The sequence below is a fragment of the Phoxinus phoxinus genome (assembly GCF_949152265.1).
Source record: "Phoxinus phoxinus genome assembly, chromosome: 4".
Taxonomy (NCBI): domain Eukaryota; kingdom Metazoa; phylum Chordata; class Actinopteri; order Cypriniformes; family Leuciscidae; genus Phoxinus; species Phoxinus phoxinus.
Genome location: NC_136879.1, coordinates 42,122,976 through 42,147,516, shown reverse-complemented (window position 1 = coordinate 42,147,516; position 24,541 = coordinate 42,122,976). Strand labels below are relative to the sequence as shown.

The following is a 24,541-nucleotide window of genomic DNA, read 5'->3' as shown; positions in this document are numbered from 1 at the left end:
TCACACTGATATGACGTATGGTTCTGGGGTTCTGCAGTTGGTTACTATTGGGGCTCCCGCGCCGCCTCCTTTTCACAACCTGAGGGAACCGTCTCCGGAATATTAACCTCACTCCCAGAAGTCCAATTCCCATCATTCATGCCTCTTACCTGGGACTGATTGCACGCACGCACACGCACACACACACACACACACCCGCGCACACACGCACACGTACACTGTTTAAAAACAAGAAATATTTATCCAACCTCGTTTAAAACAGTCTGTCGGTGCCATCTTTTGGACATTCATCATATTGCATTGGTTTTAATTTCTAGTCCTCAAACAGAGCAGTAGCCTAATCCGTTTATTTTTAAGTTATTGATTAAAAAAGAAACATCAAATGCATTTTTAGTCATAGTATTATTTTATACAGAAATACATTATTTGTAATTCAGATGAGAATAATTTTAAGGAAAACAAATATATTGATCTGAAATATAGCACGTGTTTTTGTAAAATAAATTCAAGCAATAGTCTACCCGCCCCCGAAATGGCGCTAATTTTAAAATTAAACTAAAAAAGCTCACGGCTGCACAGGCATTCATAACAGTGCGCGTCCAACGCGAGGAGTGAGCAGAACAGAGCGAACGTTTTTTAGTTAATTTCTACTTTCATAGGAATTCATTCGAGCGCACTGCAAGCGCCACCATAATCATACTTACTTTCACTTTTATATTAGCGATTTAAAAGCCCTCGCTGGTGTCACACGTTGGTTAACCGGTGGGAAAAATATACAGATATTCAAATATACAGATATATTAAATATATCATCGCGCTCCACCGTCGATTTGATGTGTGTGTGTGTGTGTTAAAATAATTTAGTTCAGTTAGAGAACGGGCACTAACCTACAATTAAAACCTGAACGTGTCCGCTTAATAAATCGTGAGCTGAATGAGAGTCGCAGCAAAGATCAGCACAAGGAGTCCAATTTCATTAATCATGGGTGGACAGCTGACTGAAAAGATGATGACGGAATATTGAACACGCAATTCAAGCAATCCCACCCCCGAAATGGCGCTATGTTTAAAATGAAACTAAATGCTCACGGGTAATAACGCGTTCACGGCGAGGAACGAGCAGAACCATTTTTTTACAGTCTATGAGCAGAACAGAGTGAATGTGTTTTAGTTCATTCCTACTGGACGTCCAGTAGGCTACTACTTTGGCTTTTAAGTTAGCGATTTAAAAGCCCCCGCTTTAATCACACATCCATTAACCCGTAGGAAAATATTCTCACAGTCACTAATATATTTATATATAAATACAATATACAATGGGCCTACCTGATTTCGAACACAAGAGGGCAGTATTGCCCTATGTATGACTTATTTTTTTACTAAATAGCGCATTCTGGCTGTTTTTTAACTTATACATAATTCTTAAATTGAAAAAAAGAACAAAATGGGTTTAGTTCTGATATTTGTATACTTTTATATAGAAATAAATGGTGTATAATAAAATTTTTAGAAGATATGAGGCTTTTAGTGTTTCCTTTCTGGACATTACTTTAATCCCTCGCCACAGCAAAACCGTTTGAGATATTTAATATCCGTTCATAATTTAGCATCTTTAATGTATTTTCATCATGTTGAAAAAGTTTGGTGTGAATAAAATCAACCACCGCTAAAAACTCGGAGTCTAAAATATATCAATATATCACATTCAAACCAAAATATCTGACTTCCTGTTGGTCGGAGCTAATGACTGTAAATTAGAAAGTTGTCCGGCTCGAAGAGAAGAATATACGTACCGAGTTTGGTTACTGTAGATAAAACTAATACCCCATTTTTGACTAAAGGTGGCGCTACTGAGCCCCTTACCACGCCCGTTTCTGAAACTTCGCACATGTCTATTACACAATAAATGTGATATGCATGTTGAGTTTCATGCAATTTGAAGCATGTTAAGAGCCTCAAATGCATCCAAAAAGAATATAAAAGTTTAAAGCGTTGCCATGGCGACAGTATTAAAGATATCAATAATCCTTTCACAGGTCTACATCTGTCGTGTGTTTACATTATACAGATGAAGTTTGAAGCAAATCGGGTAAAAATAAGAGGGTGAATTGAAAGCATTTTGAAAGTGACACACTTCCTTCTGCCAGTTGGTGGCGCTATAACTTTGACTCACAATAGTCACATCCATGTGATCGGCCTCTTACAACGAACACACTGCTGAAGTTTCATCCAGATCAATTAATGTATGAGGATGTTATAACACACTTCCTGTTTCCAATATTCGCCATAAATTCGTTTCCTCGCCACGGCCAAACCGTTCGAGATATCAAAAATCCCCTCGCAATTTATCATCCTCCATGTCTTGACTTCATGCACACCGAGTTTCGTGGTCATCCGATGAATTCTCTAGGACAAGTGTTTCAAATGCCAGAACATGCGTTTCCATACAGCCCATAATAACCGACTTCCTGTTGGACTGGCGTAAAACTTAGAGCACGAAAGTTGTTCGGCCCGATGAGATCTATACGTGTACCGAGTTTCATATTATTACATGCAAGCGTGTTTGAGATATGGACATGTTTTTGAATCCCATTCCAGGGGGCGCTGTCGAGCCCCCCTGCCACGCCCGGGTCCCAGCTTCAGTCGGGCCCTAATGGCCGCGGGTTCTGACATTTGTGCAAAGTTTCAAGAGTTTTTGAGCACGTTAAGGCCCCCAAAAGTGCCCAAAAGGTAGTAATATAATAATAAATATAGCTGCAAGCAGCGATTACGGGCCCAAGCCGGTGGCACCGCCACCCTGGTGCCTTTAGTTACACTAAAGGCACCGGGCTGGCGCTGCCACCGGCTTGGGCCCTCCATCGCTGCTTGCAGCTATATTTATTTATATATATATATATATATATATATATATAAAAAGCCGCCACCCCCGTTGCCTTTCGGGTTCCTGTGCACGACGGGCAATAACGTAACCCCGCTTTGACTGTCGAGAAGAAGTCTGCTTTAGAGCTTGTATCAGTGTGAGTCTTTCTGCTCCCCTACAAACACACACAGAAAAGGGGGGGGGGGCTGTCTGTGTGTGTGCCCTCCCCCCCCCCCCCCCCTCCTCCTCCAGTATCTCACTGGACTAACACACACACACACACACACAGAGAGAGAATGGCAGGGGGAACTCTGTCAGAGAGAGACAAAACCACATTCAAACCAAAATATCTGACTTCCTGTTGGTCGGAGCTAATGACTGTAAATGAGAAAGATGTCCGGATCGATAAGCACAATATACAGACCGAGTTTTGTGACTGTAGGTAAAAATAACCCCCCCACTTTAGTCAAAAGTATCTTGAAAGTAACACACTTCCTGCTGCCAGTTGGTGGCGCTATAACTTTGACTCACAATAGCCACATCCATGTGATCGCCCTCTTACAACAAACACACTGCTGAAGTTTCATCAAGATCAATAAATGTATGAAGACGTTATAACACATTGTGTTTTTCTTTTCTCGCCATAACTTTGTTTCCTCGCCACGGCCAAACCGTTCGAGATATCAAAAATCCGTCCGCAATTTAGCGTCCTCAATGTCTTTACTTCATGCTGACTGAGTTTGGTGGCGATAGGATAATTTTTCTTGGAGGAGTATATCAAATTCCAGGGGCATGGGTTTTCATACAACCCATAATAGCCGACTTCCTGTTGGACTGGCGTAAAACTTAGAGCACGAAAGTTGTTCGGCCCGATGATATCTAAATGTGTACCGAGTTTCATATTATTACATGCAAACGTGTTTGATATATGGACCAAGTTTTTCGGACCACGTTCAAGGGGGCGCTGTTGAGCTCCCCTGCCACGCCCGGGTACCAGCTTCAGTCCGGCTCTAATGGCCGCAGGTTCTGACCTGTGTGCAAAGTTTCAAGAGTTTTCGAGCACGTTAAGGGCCCCAAAAGTGCCCGAGAAGTCCCACACAGCAGAGAAAGGGTTAAAATAAAGCCCCCCTCCTCTCTCACACACACAGACACTGAGAGAGACTGGCAAAATTCCCATCAAATCACATTCAAACCAAAATATCTGACTTCCTGTTGGTCGGAGCTAATGACTGTAAATTAGAAAGTTGTCCGGCTCGGGGAGATAAATATAAATACCGATTTTTGTTACTGTAGGTAAAACTAATACCCCATTTTTGACTAAAGGTGGCGCTACTGAGCCCCTCCACCGCGCCCGTTTCTGAAACTTCACACATGCCTAGTACCTAATAAATCTGATATGCATGTTGAGTTTCATGCAATTTGAAGCATGTTAAGAGCCTCAAATGCACCCAAAAAGAATATTAAAGTTTGATGCGTTGCCATGGCAACAGTATTTAAGATATCAATAATCCTTTCACAGGTCTACATCTGCCGTGTGTTTACATTATACAGATGAAGTTTGAAGCAAATCGGGTAAAAATAAGAGGGTGATTTCAAAGCATTTTGAAAGTGACACACTTCCTGCTGCCAGTTGGTGGCGCTATAACTTTGACTCACAATAGTCACATCCATGTGATCGGCCTCTTACAGCGAACACACTGCTGAAGTTTCATCAAGATCAGTTAATGTATGAGGATGTTATAACACACTTCCTGTTTCCAATATTCGCCATAAATTCGTTTCCTCGCCACGGCCAAACCGTTCGAGATATCAAAAATCCCCTCGCAATTTAGCATCCTCCATGTCTTGACTTCATGCACACCGAGTTTCGTGGTCATCCGATGAATTCTCTAGGACAAGTGTTTCAAATGCCAGAACATGCGTTTCCATCCAGCCCATAATAACCGACTTCCTGTTGGACTGGCGTAAAACTTAGAGCACGAAAGTTGTTCGGCCCGATGAGATCTATATGTGTACTGAGTTTCATATTATTACATGCAAGCGTGTTTGAGATATGGACATGTTTTTGAATCCCATTCCAGGGGGCGCTGGCGAGCCCCCCTGCCACGCCCGGGTCCCAGCTTCAGTCGGGCCCTGATGGCCGCAGGTTCTGACATTTGTGCAAAGTTTCAAGAGTTTTTGAGCACGTTAAGGCCCCCAAAAGTGCCCAAAAGGTAGTAAAATAATAATAATAATAATAATAATAAATTAAAGCTGCAAGCAGCGATGAAAGGGCCCTCGCACCCGTGCCAACCGCCACCCGGTGGATTTAGGAAGACAGAGCACGGTGGGCATTATGCATTTAAGTAGGTAAATATAGGAGTATGTCAAAGTCAGTTACAAAAATGTCCTTTATTATGGGGATAATAGCATGCGTTATCACTCAGATAAGTGTTGCTAGCATGTTTTAGCATGTTTCTAGCATGTTTAGAACTCAATGGCATATTAAATATGTCGCTAGCAATGCATCACAGTTTAAAACGTGTCACTTCCTGTTGACAGTAGGTGGCGCTATTACTTTAACTTAAAATTGTCATGTAGATTTGTTCAGGGCAGGACTCTTATCAAACGTGTGAAGTTTGGGGCAGATTGGACATTGCCTTCTTCAGTAACAACAACTTCCCGTTTCATTGCATTAGCGTGCTTTAGCACTTAGCTAAGAATTGCTAGCATGTTTTAACATGTTTCTAACATGTATATAACTCAATGGCATATTTAATATGTTGCTAGTAATGCATTGCTGTGTTAAACATGTCACTTCCTGTTGCCAGTAGGTGGCGCTATTCTATAACTGAAAAGTGTCATGTAGATGTGTTCAGGGCAGGACTCTTATCAAACGTGTAAAGTTTGGGGCAGATTGGACATTGCCTACTTGAGTAACAACAACTTCCTGTTTCATTGCATTAGCATGCTTTAGCACTTAGCTAAGAATTGCTAGCATGTTTTAACAGGTTTCTAACATGTTTATAACTCAATGGTTTATTTAATATGTTGCTAGTACAGCATCACAGTGTTAAACATGTCACTTCCTGTTGCCAATAGGTGGCGCTATTACTATAACTAAATATTCTCATGTAAATGTGTTCAGACCAGAACTCTTATCAAACGTGTGAAGTTTGGGGCAGATTGGGCATTCAATGCCTGAGTTACAGCAAATTCCTATTTAATTGCAATAATAGCATGCTTTAGCACTTAGCTAATGTTTGCTAGCATGTTTTAGCATGTTTCTAGTATGTTGTTAACATGTTTAGCACTTGCTGGCAATTTTGTATATGTTATTAGGAGTCCAAAACAGTGTTAAACATGTCACTTCCTGTTGCCAGCAGGTGGCGCTATGACTGTAACTGAATTTGAGCATGGTCATGTGTTCAGGACAGAACGCTTATCAAACGTGTGAAGTTTGGGGCAGATTGGACATTCAATGGCTGAGTTACAGCAAATTCCTATTTAATTGCAGTAATAGCATGCTTTAGCACTTAGCTAATGTTTGCTAGCATGTTTTAGCTTGTTTCTAGTATGTTGTTAACATGTTTAGCACTTGCTGGCAATTTTTTATATGTTATTAGGAGTCCAAAACAGTGTTAAACATGTCACTTCCTGTTGCCAGCAGGTGGCGCTATGACTGTAACTGAATATTCTCATGTAAATGTGTTCAGGGCAGAACTCTTATCAAACGTGTGAAGTTTGGGGCAGATTGGACATTGTTTGCCTGAGTTACAGCAACTTCCTGTTTAATTGCAGTAATAGCATGCTTTAGCACTTAGCTAATGTTTGCTAGCATGTTTTAGCATGTTTCTAGTATGTTGTTAACAAGTTTAGCACTTGCTGGCAATCTTTTATAAATTATTAGGAGTCCAAAACAGTGTTAAACATGTCACTTCCTGTTGCCAGCAGGTGGCGCTATGACTGTAACTGAATTTGAGCATGGTCATGTGTTCAGGACAGAACTCTTATCAAACGTGTGAAGTTTGGGGCAGATTGGACATTCAATGCCTGAGTTACAGCAACTTCCTGTTTCATGGCGAAACATCAAAATTTGTCAGGCCGCCGAGGACACGCCCTTCGACGAAAACTCAAGATCTTCGCAATTTAACGTCGCAAAGGCCTTAAGATTACACTCACCAAATTTGAAGATGATCAGATTAAAACTGTAGGAGGAGTTCGTTAAAGTACGAGGCCTGAAAATGGCAAAAACTGCACAAAAATCAGAGAGGAAGTTCAAAATGGCTGACTTCCTGTTGTGTTTAAGGCTATACTCCAAGAGACTTTTTTGTAGGTATTGGGTCATTACATGTATGTACCGAATTTCGTACACGTACGTGAAACGTAGCGGGAGGCGCACTCCGTTGAACATTTATAGGTGGCGCTATCGAGCCATTTTGCCCCGCCCAATTCTGAAACGCATATCAGATGTCAATTTTCGCCGGTTCTGACGCGTGTGCAAATTTTCGTGAGTTTTCGTGCATGTTTAGGCCCTCAAAAATGCGATTGAATGCGGAGAAGAATAATAATAATAATAATAATAATAATAATAATAAACAGAGCAATTCCAAGAGGGTCCTCACACCATCGGTGCTCGGGCCCTAATAATAAACAGAGCAATTCCAAGAGGGTCCTCACACCATCGGTGCTCGGGCCCTAATTAAAGCTGCAAGCAGCGATGAAAGGGCCCTCGCACCCGTGCCACCGCCACCCGGTGGCTTTAAGAAGACAGAGCACGGTGGGCAATGTGCATTTAAGTAGGTAAAAATAGGAGGAGTATGTCAAAGTCAGTTACAAAAATGTCCTTGATTATGGGGATAATAGCATGCGTTATAACTCAGATAAGTATTGCTAGCATGTTTTAGCATGTTTCTAGCATGTTTAGAACTCAATAGCATATTAAATATGTCGCTAGTAATGCATCACAGTGTAAAACGTGTCACTTCCTGTCGACAGTAGGTGGCGCTATTACTTTAACTTAAAATTGTCATGTAGATGTGTTCAGGGCAGGACTCTAATCAAACGTGTGAAGTTTGGGGCAGATTGGACACTGCCTTCTTCAGTAACACCAACTTCCTGTTTAATTGCATTAGCGTGCTTTAACACTTAGCTAAGAATTGCTAGCATGTTTTAACATGTTTACTAACATGTATATAACTCAATGGCATATTTAATATGTTGCTAGTACTGCATCACAGTGTTAAACATGTCACTTCCTGTTGCCAGTAGGTGGCGCTATTACTATAACTGAAAAGTGTTATGTAGATGTGTTCAGGGCAGGACTCTTATCAAACGTGTGAAGTTTGGGGCAGATTGGACATTGCCTTCTTTAGTAACAACAACTTCCTCTTTCATTGCATTAGCATGCTTTAGCACTTAGCTAAGAATTGCTAGCATGTTTTAACAGGTTTCTAACATGTTTATAACTCAATGGCATATTTAATATGTTGCTAGTACAGCATCACAGTGTTAAACATGTAATTTCCTGTTGCCAGTAGGTGGCGCTATTACTATAACTGAATATTCTCATGTAAATGTGTTAAACATGAGAATATTCAACCGTGTGAAGTTTGGGGCAGATTAAACATCCAATGCCTGAGTTACAGCAAATTCCTATTTAATTGCAGTAATAGCATGCTTTAGCACTTAGCTAATGTTTGCTAGCATGTTTTAGCATGTTTCTAGTATGTTGTTAACATGTTAAGCACTTGCTGGCAATTTTTTATATGTTATTAGGAGTCCAAAACAGTGTTAAACATGTCACTTCCTGTTGCCAGCAGGTGGCGCTATGACTGTAACTGAATTTGAGCATGGTCATGTGTTCAGGGCAGAACGCTTATCAAACGTGTGAAGTTTGGGGCAGATTGGACATTCAATGCCTGAGTTACAGCAAATTCCTATTTAATTGCAGTAATAGCATGCTTTAGCACTTAGCTAATGTTTGCTAGCATGTTTTAGCATGTTTCTAGTATGTTGTTAACATGTTAAGCACTTGCTGGCAATTTTTTATATGTTATTAGGAGTCCAAAACAGTGTTAAACATGTCACTTCCTGTTGCCAGCAGGTGGCGCTATGACTGTAACTGAATTTGAGCATGGTCATGTGTATAGGACAGAACGCTTATCAAACATGTGAAGTTTGGGGCAGATTGGACATTGTTTGCCTGAGTTACAGCAACTTCCTGTTTCATGGCGAAACATCAAAATTTGTCAGGCCGCCGAGGACACGCCCTTCGACGAAAACTCAAGATCTTCGCAATTTAACGTCGCAAAGGCCTTAAGATTACACTCACCAAATTTGAAGATGATCAGATTAAAACTGTAGGAGGAGTTCGTTAAAGTATGAGGCCTGAAAATGGCAAAAACTGCACAAAAATCAGAGAGGAAGTTCAAAATGGCTGACTTCCTGTTGTGTTTAAGGCTATGCTCCAAGAGACTTTTTTGTAGGTATTGGGTCATTACATGTATGTACCGAATTTCGTACACATACGTGAAACGTAGCGGGAGGCGCACTCCGTTGAACCTTTATAGGTGGCGCTATCGAGCCATTTTACCCCGCCCAATTCTGAAACGCATATCAGATGTCAATTTTCGCCAGTTCTGACGCGTGTGCAAATTTTCGTGAGTTTTCGTGCATGTTTAGGCCCTCAAAAATGCGATTAAATGCGGAGAATAATAATAATAATAATAATAATAATAATAATAATAATAATAATAAACAGAGCAATTCCAAGAGGGTCCTCACACCATCGGTGCTCGGGCCCTAATAATAATAATAATAATAATAAACAGAGCAATTCCAATAGTGTCCTCGCACCATCGGTGCTCGGGCCCTAATAATAATAATAATAATTAAAGCTGCAAGCAGCGATGAAAGGGCCCTCGCACCCGTGCCAACCGCCACCCGGTGGATTTAGGAAGACAGAGCACGGTGGGCATTGTGCATTTAAGTAGGTAAATATAGGAGTATGTCAAAGTCAGTTACAAAAATGTCCTTTATTATGGGGATAATAGCATGCGTTATCACTCAGATAAGTGTTGCTAGCATGTTTTAGCATGTTTCTAGCATGTTTAGAACTCAATGGCATATTAAATATGTCGCTAGCAATGCATCACAGTTTAAAACGTGTCACTTCCTGTCGACAGTAGGTGGCGCAATTACTTTAACTTAAAATTGTCATGTAGATGTGTTCAGGGCAGGACTCTTATCAAACGTGTGAAGTTTGGGGCAGATTTGACATTGCCTTCTTCAGTAACAACAACTTCCCGTTTCATTGCATTAGCGTGCTTTAGCACTTAGCTAAGAATTGCTAGCATGTTTTAACATGTTTCTAACATGTATATAACTCAATGGCATATTTAATATGTTGCTAGTAATGCATCGCAGTGTTAAACATGTCACTTCCTGTTGCCAGTAGGTGGCGCTATTACTATAACTGAAAAGTGTCATGTAGATGTGTTCAGGGCAGGACTCTTATCAAACGTGTGAAGTTTGGGGCAGATTGGACATTGCCTTCTTGAGTAACAACAACTTCCTCTTTCATTGCATTAGCATGCTTTAGCACTTAGCTAAGAATTGCTAGCATGTTTTAACATGTTTCTAACATGTTTATTGCTCAATGGCATATTTAATATGTTGCTAGTACTGCATCACAGTGTTAACCATGTCACTTCCTGTTGCCAGTAGGTGGCGCTATTACTATAACTGAAAAGTGTCATGTAGATGTGTTCAGGGCAGGACTCTTATCAAACGTGTGAAGTTTGGGGCAGATTGGACATTGCCTTCTTGAGTAACAACAACTTCCTGTTTCATTGCATTAGCATGCTTTAGCACTTAGCTAAGAATTGCTAGCATGTTTTAACATGTTTCTAACATGTTTATAACTCAATGGTTTATTTAATATGTTGCTAGTACAACATCACAGTGTTGAACATGTCACTTCCTGTTGCCAGTAGGTGGCGCTATTACTATAACTGAAAAGTGTCATGTAAATGTGTTCAGGGCAGGACTCTTATCAAACGTGTGAAGTTTGGGGCAGATTGGACATTGCCTTCTTGAGTAACAACAACTTCCTGTTTCATTGCATTAGCATGCTTTAGCACTTAGCTAAGAATTGCTAGCATGTTTTAACATGTTTCTAACATGTTTATAACTCAATGGTTTATTTAATATGTTGCTAGTACAACATCACAGTGTTGAACATGTCACTTCCTGTTGCCAGTAGGTGGCGCTATTACTATAACTGAAAAGTGTCATGTAAATGTGTTCAGGGCAGGACTCTTATCAAACGTGTGAAGTTTGGGGCCGATTGGACATTGCCTTCTTGAGTAACAACAACTTCCTGTTTCATTGCATTAGCATGCTTTAGCACTTAGCTAAGAATTGCTAGCATGTTTTAACAGGTTTCTAACATGTTTATAACTCAATGGTTTATTTAATATGTTGCTAGTACAACATCACAGTGTTGAACATGTCACTTCCTGTTGCCAGTAGGTGGCGCTATTACTATAACTGAATACTCTCATGTAAATGTGTTCAGACCAGAACTCTTATCAAACGTGTGAAATTGGGGCAAATTGAACATTCAATGCCTGAGTTACAGCAAATTCCTATTTAATTGCAGTAATAGCATGCTTTAGCACTTAGCTAATGTTTGTTAGCATGTTTTAGCATGTTTCCTGTATGTTGTTAACATGTTTAGCACTTGCTGGCAATTTTTTATGTTATTAGGAGTCCAAAATGGTGTTAAACATGTCACTTCCTGTTGCCAGCAGGTGGCGCTATTACTCTAACTGATTATTCTCATGTAAATGTGTTCAGGACAGAACTCTTATCAAACCTGTGAAGTTTGGGGCAGATTGGACATTGCCTACTTGAGTAACAACAACTTCCTGTTTCATTGCATTAGCATGCTTTAGCACTTAGCTAAGAATTGCTAGCATGTTTTAACATGTTTCTAACATGTTTATAACTCAATGGTTTATTTAATATGTTGCTAGTACAGCATGACAGTGTTAAACATGTCACTTCCTGTTGCCAATAGGTGGCGCTATTACTATAACTGAATATTCTCATGTAAATGTGTTCAGACCAGAACTCTTATCAAACGTGTGAAGTTTGGGGCAGATTGGGCATTCAATGCCTGAGTTACAGCAAATTCCTATTTAATTGCAGTAATAGCATGCTTTAGCACTTAGCTAATGTTTGCTAGCATGTTTTAGCATGTTTCTAGTATGTTGTTAACATGTTTAGCACTTGCTGGCAATTTTTTATATGTTATTAGGAGTCCAAAACAGTGTTAAACATGTCACTTCCTGTTGCCAGCAGGTGGCGCTATGACTGTAACTGAATTTGAGCATGGTCATGTGTTCAGGACAGAACGCTTATCAAACGTGTGAAGTTTGGGGCAGATTGGACATTGTTTGCCTGAGTTACAGCAACTTCCTGTTTCATGGCGAAACATCAAAATTTGTCAGGCCGCCGAGGACACGCCCTTCGACGAAAACTCTAGATCTTCGCAATTTAACGTCGCAAAGGCCTTAAGATTACACTCACCAAATTTGAAGATGATCAGATTAAAACTGTAGGAGGAGTTCGTTAAAGTACGAGGCCTGAAAATGGCAAAAACTGCACAAAAATCAGAGAGGAAGTTCAAAATGGCTGACTTCCTGTTGTGTTTAAGGCTATGCTCCAAGAGACTTTTTTGTAGGTATTGGGTCATTACATGTATGTACCGAATTTCGTACATGTACGTGAAACGTAGCGGGAGGCGCACTCCGTTGAACCTTTATAGGTGGCGCTATCGAGCCATTTTACCCCGCCCAATTCTGAAACGCATATCAGATGTCAATTTTCGCCAGTTCTGACGCGTGTGCAAATTTTCGTGAGTTTTCGTGCATGTTTAGGCCCTCAAAAATGCGATTAAATGCGGAGAAGAAGAATAATAATAATAATTAAAGCTGCAAGCAGCGATGAAAGGGCCCTCGCACCCGTGCCACCGCCACCCGGTGGCTTTAGGAAGACAGAGCACGGTGGGCAATGTGCATTTAAGTAGGTAAAAATAGGAGTAGTATGTCAAAGTCAGTCACAAAAATGTCCTTTATCATGGGTATAATAGCATGCGTTATCACTCAGATAAGTGTTGCTAGCATGTTTTAGCATGTTTCTAGCATGTTTAGAACTCAATGGCATATTAAATATGTCGCTAGCAATGCATCACAGTTTAAAACGTGTCACTTCCTGTCGACAGTAGGTGGCGCTATTACTTTAACTTAAAATTGTCATGTAGATGTGTTCAGGGCAGGACTCTTATTAAACATGTGAAGTTTGGGGCAGATTGTACATTGTCTTCTTCAGTAACAATAACTTCCCGTTTCATTGCATTAGCATGCTTTAGCACTTAGCTAAGAATTGCTAGCATGTTTTAACAGGTTTCTAACATGTTTATTACTCAATGGCATATTTAATATGTTGCTAGTACTGCATCACAGTGTTAACCATGTCACTTCCTGTTGCCAGTAGGTGGCGCTATTACTATAACTGAAAAGTGTCATGTAGATGTGTTCAGGGCAGAACTCTTATCAAACGTGTGAAATTGGGGCAAATTGAACATTCAATGCCTGACAGCAAATTCCTATTTAATTGCAGGAATAGCATGCTTTAGCACTTAGCTAATGTTTGTTAGCATGTTTTAGCATGGTTCCCGTGTGTTGTTAACATGTTCAGCACTTGCTGGCAATTTTTTATATGTTATTAGGAGTCCAAAATGGTGTTAAACATGACACTTCCTGTTGCCAGCAGGTGGCGCTATTACTCTAACTGATTATTCTCATGTAGATGTGTTCAGGGCAGGACTCTTATCAAACCTGTGAAGTTTGGGGCAGATTGGACATTGCCTACTTGAGTAACAACAACTTCCTGTTTCATTGCATTAGCATGCTTTAGCACTTAGCTAAGAATTGCTAGCATGTTTTAACATGTTTCTAACATGTTTATAACTCAATGGTTTATTTAATATGTTGCTAGTACAGCATCACAGTGTTAAACATGTCACTTCCTGTTGCCAATAGGTGGCGCTATTACTATAACTGAATATTCTCATGTAAATGTGTTCAGGACAGAACTCTTATCAAACGTGTGAAGTTTGGGGCAGATTGGGCATTCAATGCCTGAGTTACAGCAAATTCCTATTTAATTGCAGTAATAGCATGCTTTAGCACTTAGCTAATGTTTGCTAGCATGTTTTAGCATGTTTCTAGTATGGTGTTAACATGTGTAGCACTTGCTGGCAATTTTGTATATGTTAATTAGGAGTCCAAAACGGTGTTAAACATTTCACTTCCTGTTGCCAGCAGGTGGCGCTATGACTGTAACTGAATTTGAGCATGGTCATGTGTTCAGGACAGAACTCTTATCAAACGTGTGAAGTTTGGGGCAGATTGGACATTGTTTGCCTTAGTTACAGCAACTTCCTGTTTCATGGCGAAACATCAAAATTTGTCAGACCGCCGAGGACACGCCCTTCGACGAAAACTCTAGATCTTCGCAATTTAACGTCGCAAAGGCCTTAAGATTACACTCACCAAATTTGAAGATGATCAGATTAAAACTGTAGGAGGAGTTCGTTAAAGTACGAGGCCTGAAAATGGCAAAAACTGCACAAAAATCAGAGAGGAAGTTCAAAATGGCTGACTTGCTGTTGTGTTTAAGGCTATGCTCCAAGAGACTTTTTTGTAGGTATTGGGTCATTACATGTATGTACCGAATTTCGTACACGTACGTGAAACGTAGCGGGAGGCGCACTCCGTTGAACCTTTATAGGTGGCGCTATCGAGCCATTTTACCCCGCCCAATTCTGAAACGCATATCAGATGTCAATTTTCGCCAGTTCTGACGCGTGTGCAAATTTTCGTGAGTTTTCGTGCATGTTTAGGCCCTCAAAAATGCGATCAAATGCGGAAAATAATAATAATAATCACTAAAGGCACCGAGGTGGCGGTGCCACCGGCTTGGGCCCTCCATCGCTGCTTGCAGCTATATTTATATATATATATATATATATATATATATATATATATATATATATATATATATATATATAAACCGCCACCCCGGTGCCTTTAGGGTTCCTGTGCACGACGGGCAATAACGTAACTCTGCTTTGACTGTCGAGAAGAAGTCTGCTTTAGAGCTTGCATCAGTGTGGGTTCTGCAAAAGTGCACATCGAGGGCACATATCAACCACAAAGTATGCGTGAGCACCCTTCAGAAACCTAAAATGAAAAATTAGACACCCTACAGTCTCATGGACTTAACGGACACATGAAATCAGCAGCCATTGTAAGTACACAACACCGAAAATTCCTATGAAGTGTGGTATATATATTCATTGAAATTACTGTACTTTAAAACACTTGTTTAAAAGAAAAAACACATGTATACTAGTATAAAACACTAGATGGCACAATATACCTATTTTTAATAGAGTCTTTCTGCCCCCCTCCCCACACACACAGAGACAGGGGGGCTGTCTGTGTGTGTGCCCTCCTTCCCCTCCCCACACAGACACACACGAGGGGGGGGGGGGGGCACACACATGCACACACACACACACACACACAGAATGGCAGGGGGAACTCTGTCAGAGAGAGACAAAACCACATTCAAACCAAAATATCTGACTTCCTGTTGGTCGGAGCTAATGACTGTAAATGAGAAAGTTGTCCGGCTCGATGTGCACAAAATACATACCGAGTTTTGTGACTGTAGGTAAAAATACCCCCCCCCACTTTAGTCAAAAGCATCTTGAAAGTAACACACTTCCTGCTGCCAGTTGGTGGCGCTATAACTTTGACTCACATTAGTTACATCCATGTGATCGGCCTCTTACAAAAAACACACTACTGAAGTTTCATCAAGATCAGTTAATGTATGAAGACGTTATAACACATCGTGTTTCTCTTTTCTCGCCATAAATTCGTTTCCTCGCCACGGCCAAACCGTTCGAGATATCAAAAATCCGTCCGCAATTTAGCATCCTCCATGTCTTGACTTCATGTTGACTGAGATTGGTGGCGATCAAAATTATTTTCTAGGAGGAGTATATAAAATTCCAGGGGGATTCGTTTTTAAACAACCCATAATAGCCGACTTCCTGTTGGACTGGCGTAAAACTTAGAGCACGAAAGTTGTTCGGCCCAATTAAATCTATATGTGTACCGAGTTTCATATTATTACATGCAAACGTGTTTGATATATGGACCAAGTTTTCGGACCACGTTCAAGGGGGCGCTGTTGAGCTCCCCTGCCACGCCCGGGTACCAGCTTCAGGCCGGCCCTGATGGCCGCAGGTTCTGACCTGTGTGCAAAGTTTCAAGAGTTTTCGAGCACGTTAAGGGCCCCAAAAGTGCCCGAGAAGTACCACACAGCAGAGAAAGGGTTAAAATAAAGCCCCCCTCCTCTCTCACACACACAGACACTGAGAGAGACTGGCAAAATTCCCATCAAATCACATTCAAACCAAAATATCTGACTTCCTGTTGGTTGGAGCTAATGACTGTAAATTAGAAAGTTGTCCGGCTCGGGGAGATAAATATAAATACCGATTTTTGTTACTGTAGGTAAAACTAATACCCCATTTTTGACTAAAGGTGGCGCTACTGAGCCCCTTACCACGCCCGTTTCTGAAACTTTGCACAAGTGTACTAGGCAATAAATGTAAATTGTCTGTCGAGTTTCATGCAATTTCAAGTATGCTAAGAGTCTCAAAAACTTTAAAAAAGAATATTAAAGTTTGATGCGTTGCCATGGCAACAGTATTTAAGATATCAATAATCCTTTCACAGGTCTACATCTGCCGTGTGTTTACATTATACAGATGAAGTTTGAAGCAAATCGGTAAAAATAAGAGGGTGATTTCAAAGCATTTTGAAAGTGACACACTTCCTGCTGCCAGTTGGTGGCGCTATAACTTTGACTCAAAATAGTCACATCCATGTGATCGGCCTCTTACAGCGAACACACTGCTGAAGTTTCATCAAGATCAGTTAATGTATGAGGATGTTATAACACACTTCCTGTTTCCAATATTCGCCATAAATTCGTTTCCTCGCCACGGCCAAACCGTTCGAGATATCAAAAATCCCCTCGCAATTTATCATCCTCCATGTCTTGGCTTCATGCACACCGAGTTTCGTGGTCATCGGATGAATTCTCTGGGAGAAGTGTTTCAAATGCCAGAACATGCGTTTCCATACAGCCCATAATAGCCGACTTCCTGTTGGACTGGCGTAAAACTTAGAGCACGAAAGTTGTTCGGCCCGATGAGATCTATATGTGTACCGAGTTTCATATTATTACATGCAAGCGTGTTTGATATATGGACATGTTTTTGAATCCCATTCCAGGGGGCGCTGCCGAGCCCCCCTGCCACGCCCGGGTACCAGCTTAAGCGCGGCTCTGATGGCCGCAGGTTCTGACATTTGTGCAAAGTTTCAAGAGTTTTTGAGCACGTTAAGGCCCCCAAAAGTGCCCAAAAGGTAGTAAAATAATAATAATAATAATAAAGAAGAAGAATAATAAATAATAATCCTAAGAAAAACAATAGGGCCTTCGCCCTTTCAGGGCTTGGGCCCTAATAATAATAATAATAATAATAATAATAATAAACAGAGCAATTCCAATAGTGTCCTCGCACCATCGGTGCTCGGGCCCTAATAAACAGAGCAATTCCAATAGTGTCCTCGCACCATCGGTGCTCGGGCCCTAATAATAATAATAATAAACAGAGCAATTCCAATAGTGTCCTCGCACCATCGGTGCTCGGGCCCTAATAATAATAATAATAATAATAAACAGAGCAATTCCAATAGTGTCCTCGCACCATCGGTGCTCGGGCCCTAAAAATGCCTATAATAAAATTGTATATAAAAATATAAACTATAATATAATATAAAAACAAACTAAAATCTAATATAAAACATGCCTATACTAAAATATAAAATAAAAGATGCATGTAATAAAATATAATATAAAAATGTAAACTATAATATAAAAAACAAAGTAAAATATAATAGTAAACATGCTTATTATTCAATTTAATATAAAATATAAACTAAAACATAATATAAAACATGCCTATAATTAAAATATAATATAAAAATATAATATAATATAACACATGCCTGTAATAAAATATAGTGTAAAAATAAAAAAATAAAAAATAATATAAAACATGCCTGTAATAAAATATAATATAAAAAACTGAAATATAATATAAAATATGTGTATAATAAAATAAATTATACAAATATAAACTGAAATATAATATAAACATGCTGTAATAAAATATAATACAAAAACAAACTAAAAAATAATCTGAAACATACTGTACCTATAATAAAATATAATATAAAAAATATAATTTAAAAACTAACTAAAAATAATATAAAACAAGCCTATAATAAAATATTATATAAAAATATTTTATAAAACTTGCATGTAATAAAATATTATATAAAAACAAACTAAAATATAATTTAATATAAAACATAATATAATAATATGAAAATAATAGGGGGTCATTTATGTCTTAAAGGTACAGTAGCAGCAACAAGAGCCTGTGTAGTTCTACAGGTCAGGAAAAACTCAAGTAAACTGGTTTTGCTTGAGTACCATTATATGTGGACTTCATTATAAAAGTAAAAATATAGAACACGTGCGCCTTAAAACAGGGATGCCGAACATTACCTGCAGGCAGTAGTCCAGGGCGAAGTGCTGGTAGCATTTGCGTGTGGCGAGCAGCAAGTGAGTCGCGCGCTCGGCGTCGACGGGTTTGTGTCGGCTGACCTGAGCGTTCTTCACAACGGTGGCATCGAGGTCGTCTCCGATCCGTACGAACTCGCGGCGAGTGTCGCGAATCTGCGGCACAAATCTGTCACGGAACAAACCATTACGCGTTAGTCATGTGAACGTTAGGTTGGGTACCGTTCACCGGTCATTTTAACCAGTACCTGAAATTTTTCTGTAATTTAGGCATGTTTACCTCAATAACTGTAAAGAAACTACGTCATTTGTAGACGTGTTATTGAGATTTCCATTACCCTTCAAATTGCGCAAATTAAAAATACGCTCAATGGAAACACGTCAATTTCACAAAAACTCCCATTGATCGCAAAAAAAATACCAACCAATAGTTTTTTGTCGACATTTAGAAAGAATCGCAAAAGTTTTACGCAAATCTGTAATGGAAAAGCGCCTTGTTATGCTTGAATATTAATAAAAACAACCATTTTAGTAATAAAAAAATAATTTCTATGAAATGTTTTTGTTTTTTCCCACAAATTCTGTGTTGTGAATTTTCTAGTAGTCAAATGAAGACATGAAACATTAATTTAATTGATCTTTTATATGAAATTAACCTTTTTTGTCAAACAACATGCGGCACAACTGAGCTTTATACGGTTCAAATTATAACAAAAGTGTGATTATTCCTTAAAGAATATTTTTTTTGTTAATAATTTATTATTATTAGTGTTAGTATTATTATTAAATTGAGATATCTAAATTGTACCGTACAACAGTAATATATGATCAAGTTGAAACCGAACTTTTATTTTGACGGGCTGTGTTGAAGACCTTTGAGTGTGTGTGTGTGTGTGTGTGTTACGTACTGTGAAAGCAGGTTTGAGAGCTGCTGGGTAATTGCTCTCTGAGTCTGATCAAACAGCATCTGCATGAAAACACATTTATAATTAAAAATATGCGCAAGTGCAAAGGGATCGTCTACAAAGGTGCATGTATATCAGCTCTGAAAGAGGCTCATCTCATCAGATTTTACTGGAAATTTATGTATTTAATGTTTTTATTTGGTGAAGGGAGATAAACTGGAAAAATGAGAATATGGTGCAAAAAGTTCATTTATTTCAGTAATTCAACTTAAAAGGTGAAACTAATATATTATATAGACTCATTACATGCAAAGTGGAGATATTTCAAGCCTTTATTTGTTATAATTGTGATGATTATGGCTTACAGATTATGAAAACATTTTCACAATATTCTAATTTTGAATTTGGGGTTTTCATAATCATCACAATTATAACAAATAAAGGCTTGAAATATCTCACTTTGCATGTAATGAGTCTATATAATATATTAGTTTCAGATTAGTTATAGTAGCAGATTTTAAATTTGAAGGGCTGATGAATACAAAACAAGACTCACCGTCTGAAACTGGATCATTTCTTGAAGGCCTTGGTTGAACTGGCGCAGGGCAATTCTGCAGGAACACGATCAATGAGAGGTCAGCATGAGAGGTCAGCATGAGAGGTCAGCATGAGAGGTCAGCATGAGAGGTCAGCATGAGAGGTCAGCATGAGAGGTCTGGCCAGAGGTCGTGACCCATCCGACATCTGTACTCACCAGAATAACTCCGTCGTTCTTATGATACGCCGTAAACTCGGCCAGTCCGGAGAGGAACAGCTGATTGCAGGAGGTGTAGTTCTGACCCGCATCCACCATCTGACCACACAACTTCATCACCTAGAGAGAGGGAGAGGGAGAGGGGAGAGAGAGAGAGAGAGAGAGAGAGAGAGAGAGAGAGAGAGAGAGAGAGAGAGAGAGAGAGAGAGAGAGAGAGAGAGAGAGAGAGAGAGAGGGGGGGGGGAGAGAGAGAGAGAGGGAGAGAGAGAGAGAGAGAGAGAGAGAGAGAGAGAGACCATCAAGCTAAATGTACAATGGGCTAATATCATGAAAACAATTGTTATCTCGGTTCAAAAAAACTTTTAAAGGTGCAGTACGCAATTTCTGAGAAACGATGTTGATATTTTAAATCACCAAAACAAACATGCCCCTCCACAAAATGTTGATAGCTCCGCCTCCATATGATAGACACGCCCCCTACTGCTGATTGGGTCACCCTCTCCACCCCCATCATGAGTGGACACTCCCCCTACTGCTGATTGGCTCACTCTCTCCACCCCCATCATGAATGGACACACCCCCTTACTGCCGATTGGCCCACTCTCTCCTCCTCCATCATGAGTGGACACTCCCCCTACTGCTGATTGGCTCACTCTCTCCTCCTCCATCATGAGTGGACACACCGCCTACTGCTGATTGGCTCACTCTCTCTACCCCCATCATGAGTGGACACTCCCCCTACTGCTGATTGGCTCACTCTCTCCTCCTCCATCATGAGTGGACACGCCCCCTACTGCTGATTGGCTCACTCTCTCCTCCCCAATCATGAGTGGACACTCCCCCTACTGCCGATTGGCCCACTCTCTCCTCCTCCATCATGAGTGGACACTCCCCCTACTGCTGATTGGCTCACTCTCTCCTCCTCCATCATGAGTGGACACGCCCCCTACTGCTGATTGGCTCACTCTCTCCTCCCCAATCATGAGTGGACACTCCCCCTACTGCTGATTGGCTCACTCTCTCCTCCCCCATCATGAGTGGTCACGCCCCCTACTGCTGATTGGCTCACTCTCTCCACCCCCATCATGAATGGACACACCCCCTTACTGCTGATTGGCTCACTCTCTCTCCCCCATCATGAGTGGACACACCGCCTACAGCTGATTGGCTCACTCTCTCCACCCCCATCATGAGTGGACACACCCCCTTACTGCTGATTGGCTCACTCTCTCTCCCCCATCATGAGTGGACACACCGCCTACTGCTGATTGGCTCACTCTTTCTCCCCCATCATGAGTGGACACACTGCCTACAGCTGATTGGCTCACTCTCTCCACCCCCATCATGAGTGGACACACCCCCTTACTGCTGATTGGCTCACTCTCTCTCCCCCATCATGAGTGGACACACCGCCTACTGCTGATTGGCTCACTCTCTCTCCCCCATCATGAGTGGACACACCCCCTTACTGCTGATTGGCTCACTCTCTCCACCCCCATCATGAGTGGACACTCCCCCTACTGCTGATTGGCTCACTCTCTCTCCTCCATCATTCATTCGTTCTTTCATTCATTATTTATTTGTAGAGCACATTTAAAAACAACCCATGGTTGACCAAAGTGCTTAACAGGACAAAATAATCAATACAAGGATATAGTAAAATTGCAAGAGCAGTCAATATGATTACAAGCATACTAAAATAAATAACACATAGAATATAATACAGTTACAGGTTAAGAAAGTAGATTAAGGATCAGCATTTGTGGACACGCCCCCTACTGCTGATTCATCATGAGCGGACACGCCCCCTACTGCTGATTGGCCCACTCTCTCCTCCTCCATCATGAGTGGACACGCCCCCTACTGCTGATTGGCTCACTCTCTCTCCTCCCCAATCATGAGTGAACACGCCCCCTACTGCTGATTGGCTCACTCTCTCTCCTCCCCAATCATGAGTGAACACGCCCCCTACTGCTGATTGGCTCACTCTCATACCGGTATATGATACAATATTATATAAAAACAAACTAATTTATAATATAATATTAACCTTAAAATTCGAATGTTTTCGGCACAAAAAAAACTTCACCCGCATTATAATCGGACCTTACAGGGGGGAAAAATGTATATATGCATAAAGCATCTGGTCCATCTTACTTTCTCCACACGACTCTGCAGTTCTGCAACATCACTCTCGCATTTATCCAGGGACTGCCTGCAAACACACACACACACACACCTGCATAAGTCAAACACAGCAGACACACTACCACGCCCCAAAGCATAGTGGGTATTTTACAAATGACATGTCCATGAGCTTTTTAAATGTATAAATCAATTTTAAATAGACTTCTTATTTTAAAATGATAAAAGAATGAGTTTACTAACAATAACACAATGTCGTTTAGAGATGCAAGTCATGACAAGACAACTACACCATCATGACCTAATGAACCACATGCACATTAGCGGAATCATCCTGTGTGTGTGTGTGTGTGTGTGTGTGTGTGTGTGTGATGAATGAGAGGCTCATACCTGAATGCAGGAGAGTCTCTGATGCAATCCTCGAAGTCCAGTAAAGTGTCCATGCTTGTGTGTGTCTAACTCTCTCATGCAATATTACACTCTCAACCCAAATGCATAATCCAGACTCGAATGATTCCTGCACGAGGCCTGATGCACAGACTGCATCATCATCACTGTCTCATGCATGAGCCGTTATCTCATCTCACACACACTGATCTTCTTTACATTCACTGCCTGTCAGATGGATAGAAATAACGCGCGCGCCCGCACTGCATCACACACACACACACACCGCGGAAAATGCGCTTAGATCACAGTCATGCACGCGATTAAATCAAGCACTTTATTTAGGTTGTTATCACGATGTATAGATCTAGTATCGAGATGTGTGTGTTGACAGCTGCCGAGGTGTTAGTTCATGTTGATGAGAGTCGTTTTTCCGGTTGCGGAAGTTATGCGTGACGAGGATGTCCTGTCAGCCATTTTCAAAATAAAAGCATGGATTGTAAAATAAAAAAATTAATAAATCGTTTAAAAAAAAATAACTAAAGACAAAACAAAATCTCTGTTCAGGTTCTTACCACAGACTGTAATAAAATTATTCTTATTTGTACCAAAACAATTATTTACTTACATAATCCTGAATATGTGGTTTTGGTTTAATTGCTGATTAAACTAAATAAAGCTCTTTGAAGAGTGCATCCGTATCCGGTTTGATATTGCTGCTGTTTTTATACCATCTATGCACAATGCATCTTTAAATACACACAAATTACATCATCATGCTATGATGAAACTATCCATTGGCAAACACACTGGCTCTTTACACAGGAGTTCAGAGAGGACACAGGTGTTGTGAGACTGTATAAAAGTTTATTATTTAGAATTTGATGCCAAACAGCACAAATACTAAAATTTGACACAGTGTTTTCAAGAGCCCTGCTTTGAAGAAGAAGAAGAAGAAAAAAATTGAGATTCAAACATCTCTATAATAATAAACCACATTTTCAGTTCAGCACCATTTACTACTGAATCCATGCATTCATGTGTATCGGTGTGTGTGTGTGTGTGTGTGTGTGTGTGTGTGTGTGTGTGTAAAATGCTTTCAGAACTCAATAGAGACGAGAATGACAGTGACGTTGTCTGCACTGCCCCGCCTCACAGCCTCACTGGCCAATCGCTGACAAGCTGCCTCAAAAGGCTCCGCCCCTTCGCTCTGCCCCTCCTTCTGCTCCACAGTCTCTTTCTAAAATATAAAAATAAAATTAACATACAATGCAAACAGCAATAATTATAGTAGCATTGAGATTACTTAATATTGATTCATATTCTGAATCTTTTCTTTTTATATTTTCTGTTTATTTTTTAAGATTTAGTAATTTTGTTGTGTGTTCTTGTCTTCTATATATATATATATATATATATATATATATATATATATATATATATATATATATATACATACATCCTTGGTAACTAGCTAAAACAAAATAAGTTTAAGTTTTTCAAATACTTAATATTATTCCAGTTAACGTTAATTTTCTTTCAAGTAAAGAAATGTTTGTTTACCGTTTTAGTTTATTATAATAACTCTGACACAAAGCAAAGACTAACAACAACTATGAGGACGAGCAAATTAAAATACACACCTCTAGAACGTCAAGGACAAACTGAACGGCTTCATCTGCAGAAAACACTTTAAATAGCCCGTCG

The 24,541-nt window shown here is 40.2% G+C and overlaps 2 protein-coding genes across 12 annotated transcripts in view; both read right to left on the bottom strand.

Annotated features, from left to right (window-relative positions):
* LOC306997139 (arf-GAP with coiled-coil, ANK repeat and PH domain-containing protein 2) overlaps nt 1-23,029 on the bottom strand; it is an 89,669-nt gene extending 66,640 nt beyond the window's left edge. The window contains 7 exon segments of the mRNA XM_079610246.1: nt 18,629-18,812; nt 19,552-19,610; nt 20,105-20,152; nt 20,154-20,159; nt 20,303-20,422; nt 22,460-22,517; nt 22,838-23,029. Coding sequence (XP_079466372.1) covers nt 18,629-18,812; nt 19,552-19,610; nt 20,105-20,152; nt 20,154-20,159; nt 20,303-20,422; nt 22,460-22,517; nt 22,838-22,890 — 528 coding nt within the window. The 5' untranslated portion in view covers nt 22,891-23,029.
* A 635-nt stretch (nt 23,030-23,664) lies between these two features.
* ilkap (integrin-linked kinase-associated serine/threonine phosphatase) overlaps nt 23,665-24,541 on the bottom strand; it is a 10,187-nt gene continuing 9,310 nt past the window's right edge. For 9 of the 11 annotated variants that reach the window (XM_079610260.1, XM_079610258.1, XM_079610255.1 and 6 more), the window contains 2 exons: nt 24,478-24,541; nt 23,684-24,074 (listed from right to left, as the gene is read on the bottom strand). The exon at nt 24,478-24,541 is cut by the window's right edge and continues 18 nt beyond it. In XM_079610260.1, the coding sequence (XP_079466386.1) occupies nt 23,934-24,074; nt 24,478-24,541 (205 nt within the window). In that variant the 3' untranslated portion in view covers nt 23,684-23,933. Of the gene's footprint in view, nt 24,075-24,477 lie in introns of all 11 variants that reach the window. The other 2 variants (XM_079610252.1, XM_079610261.1) reach the window with 1 other exon arrangement.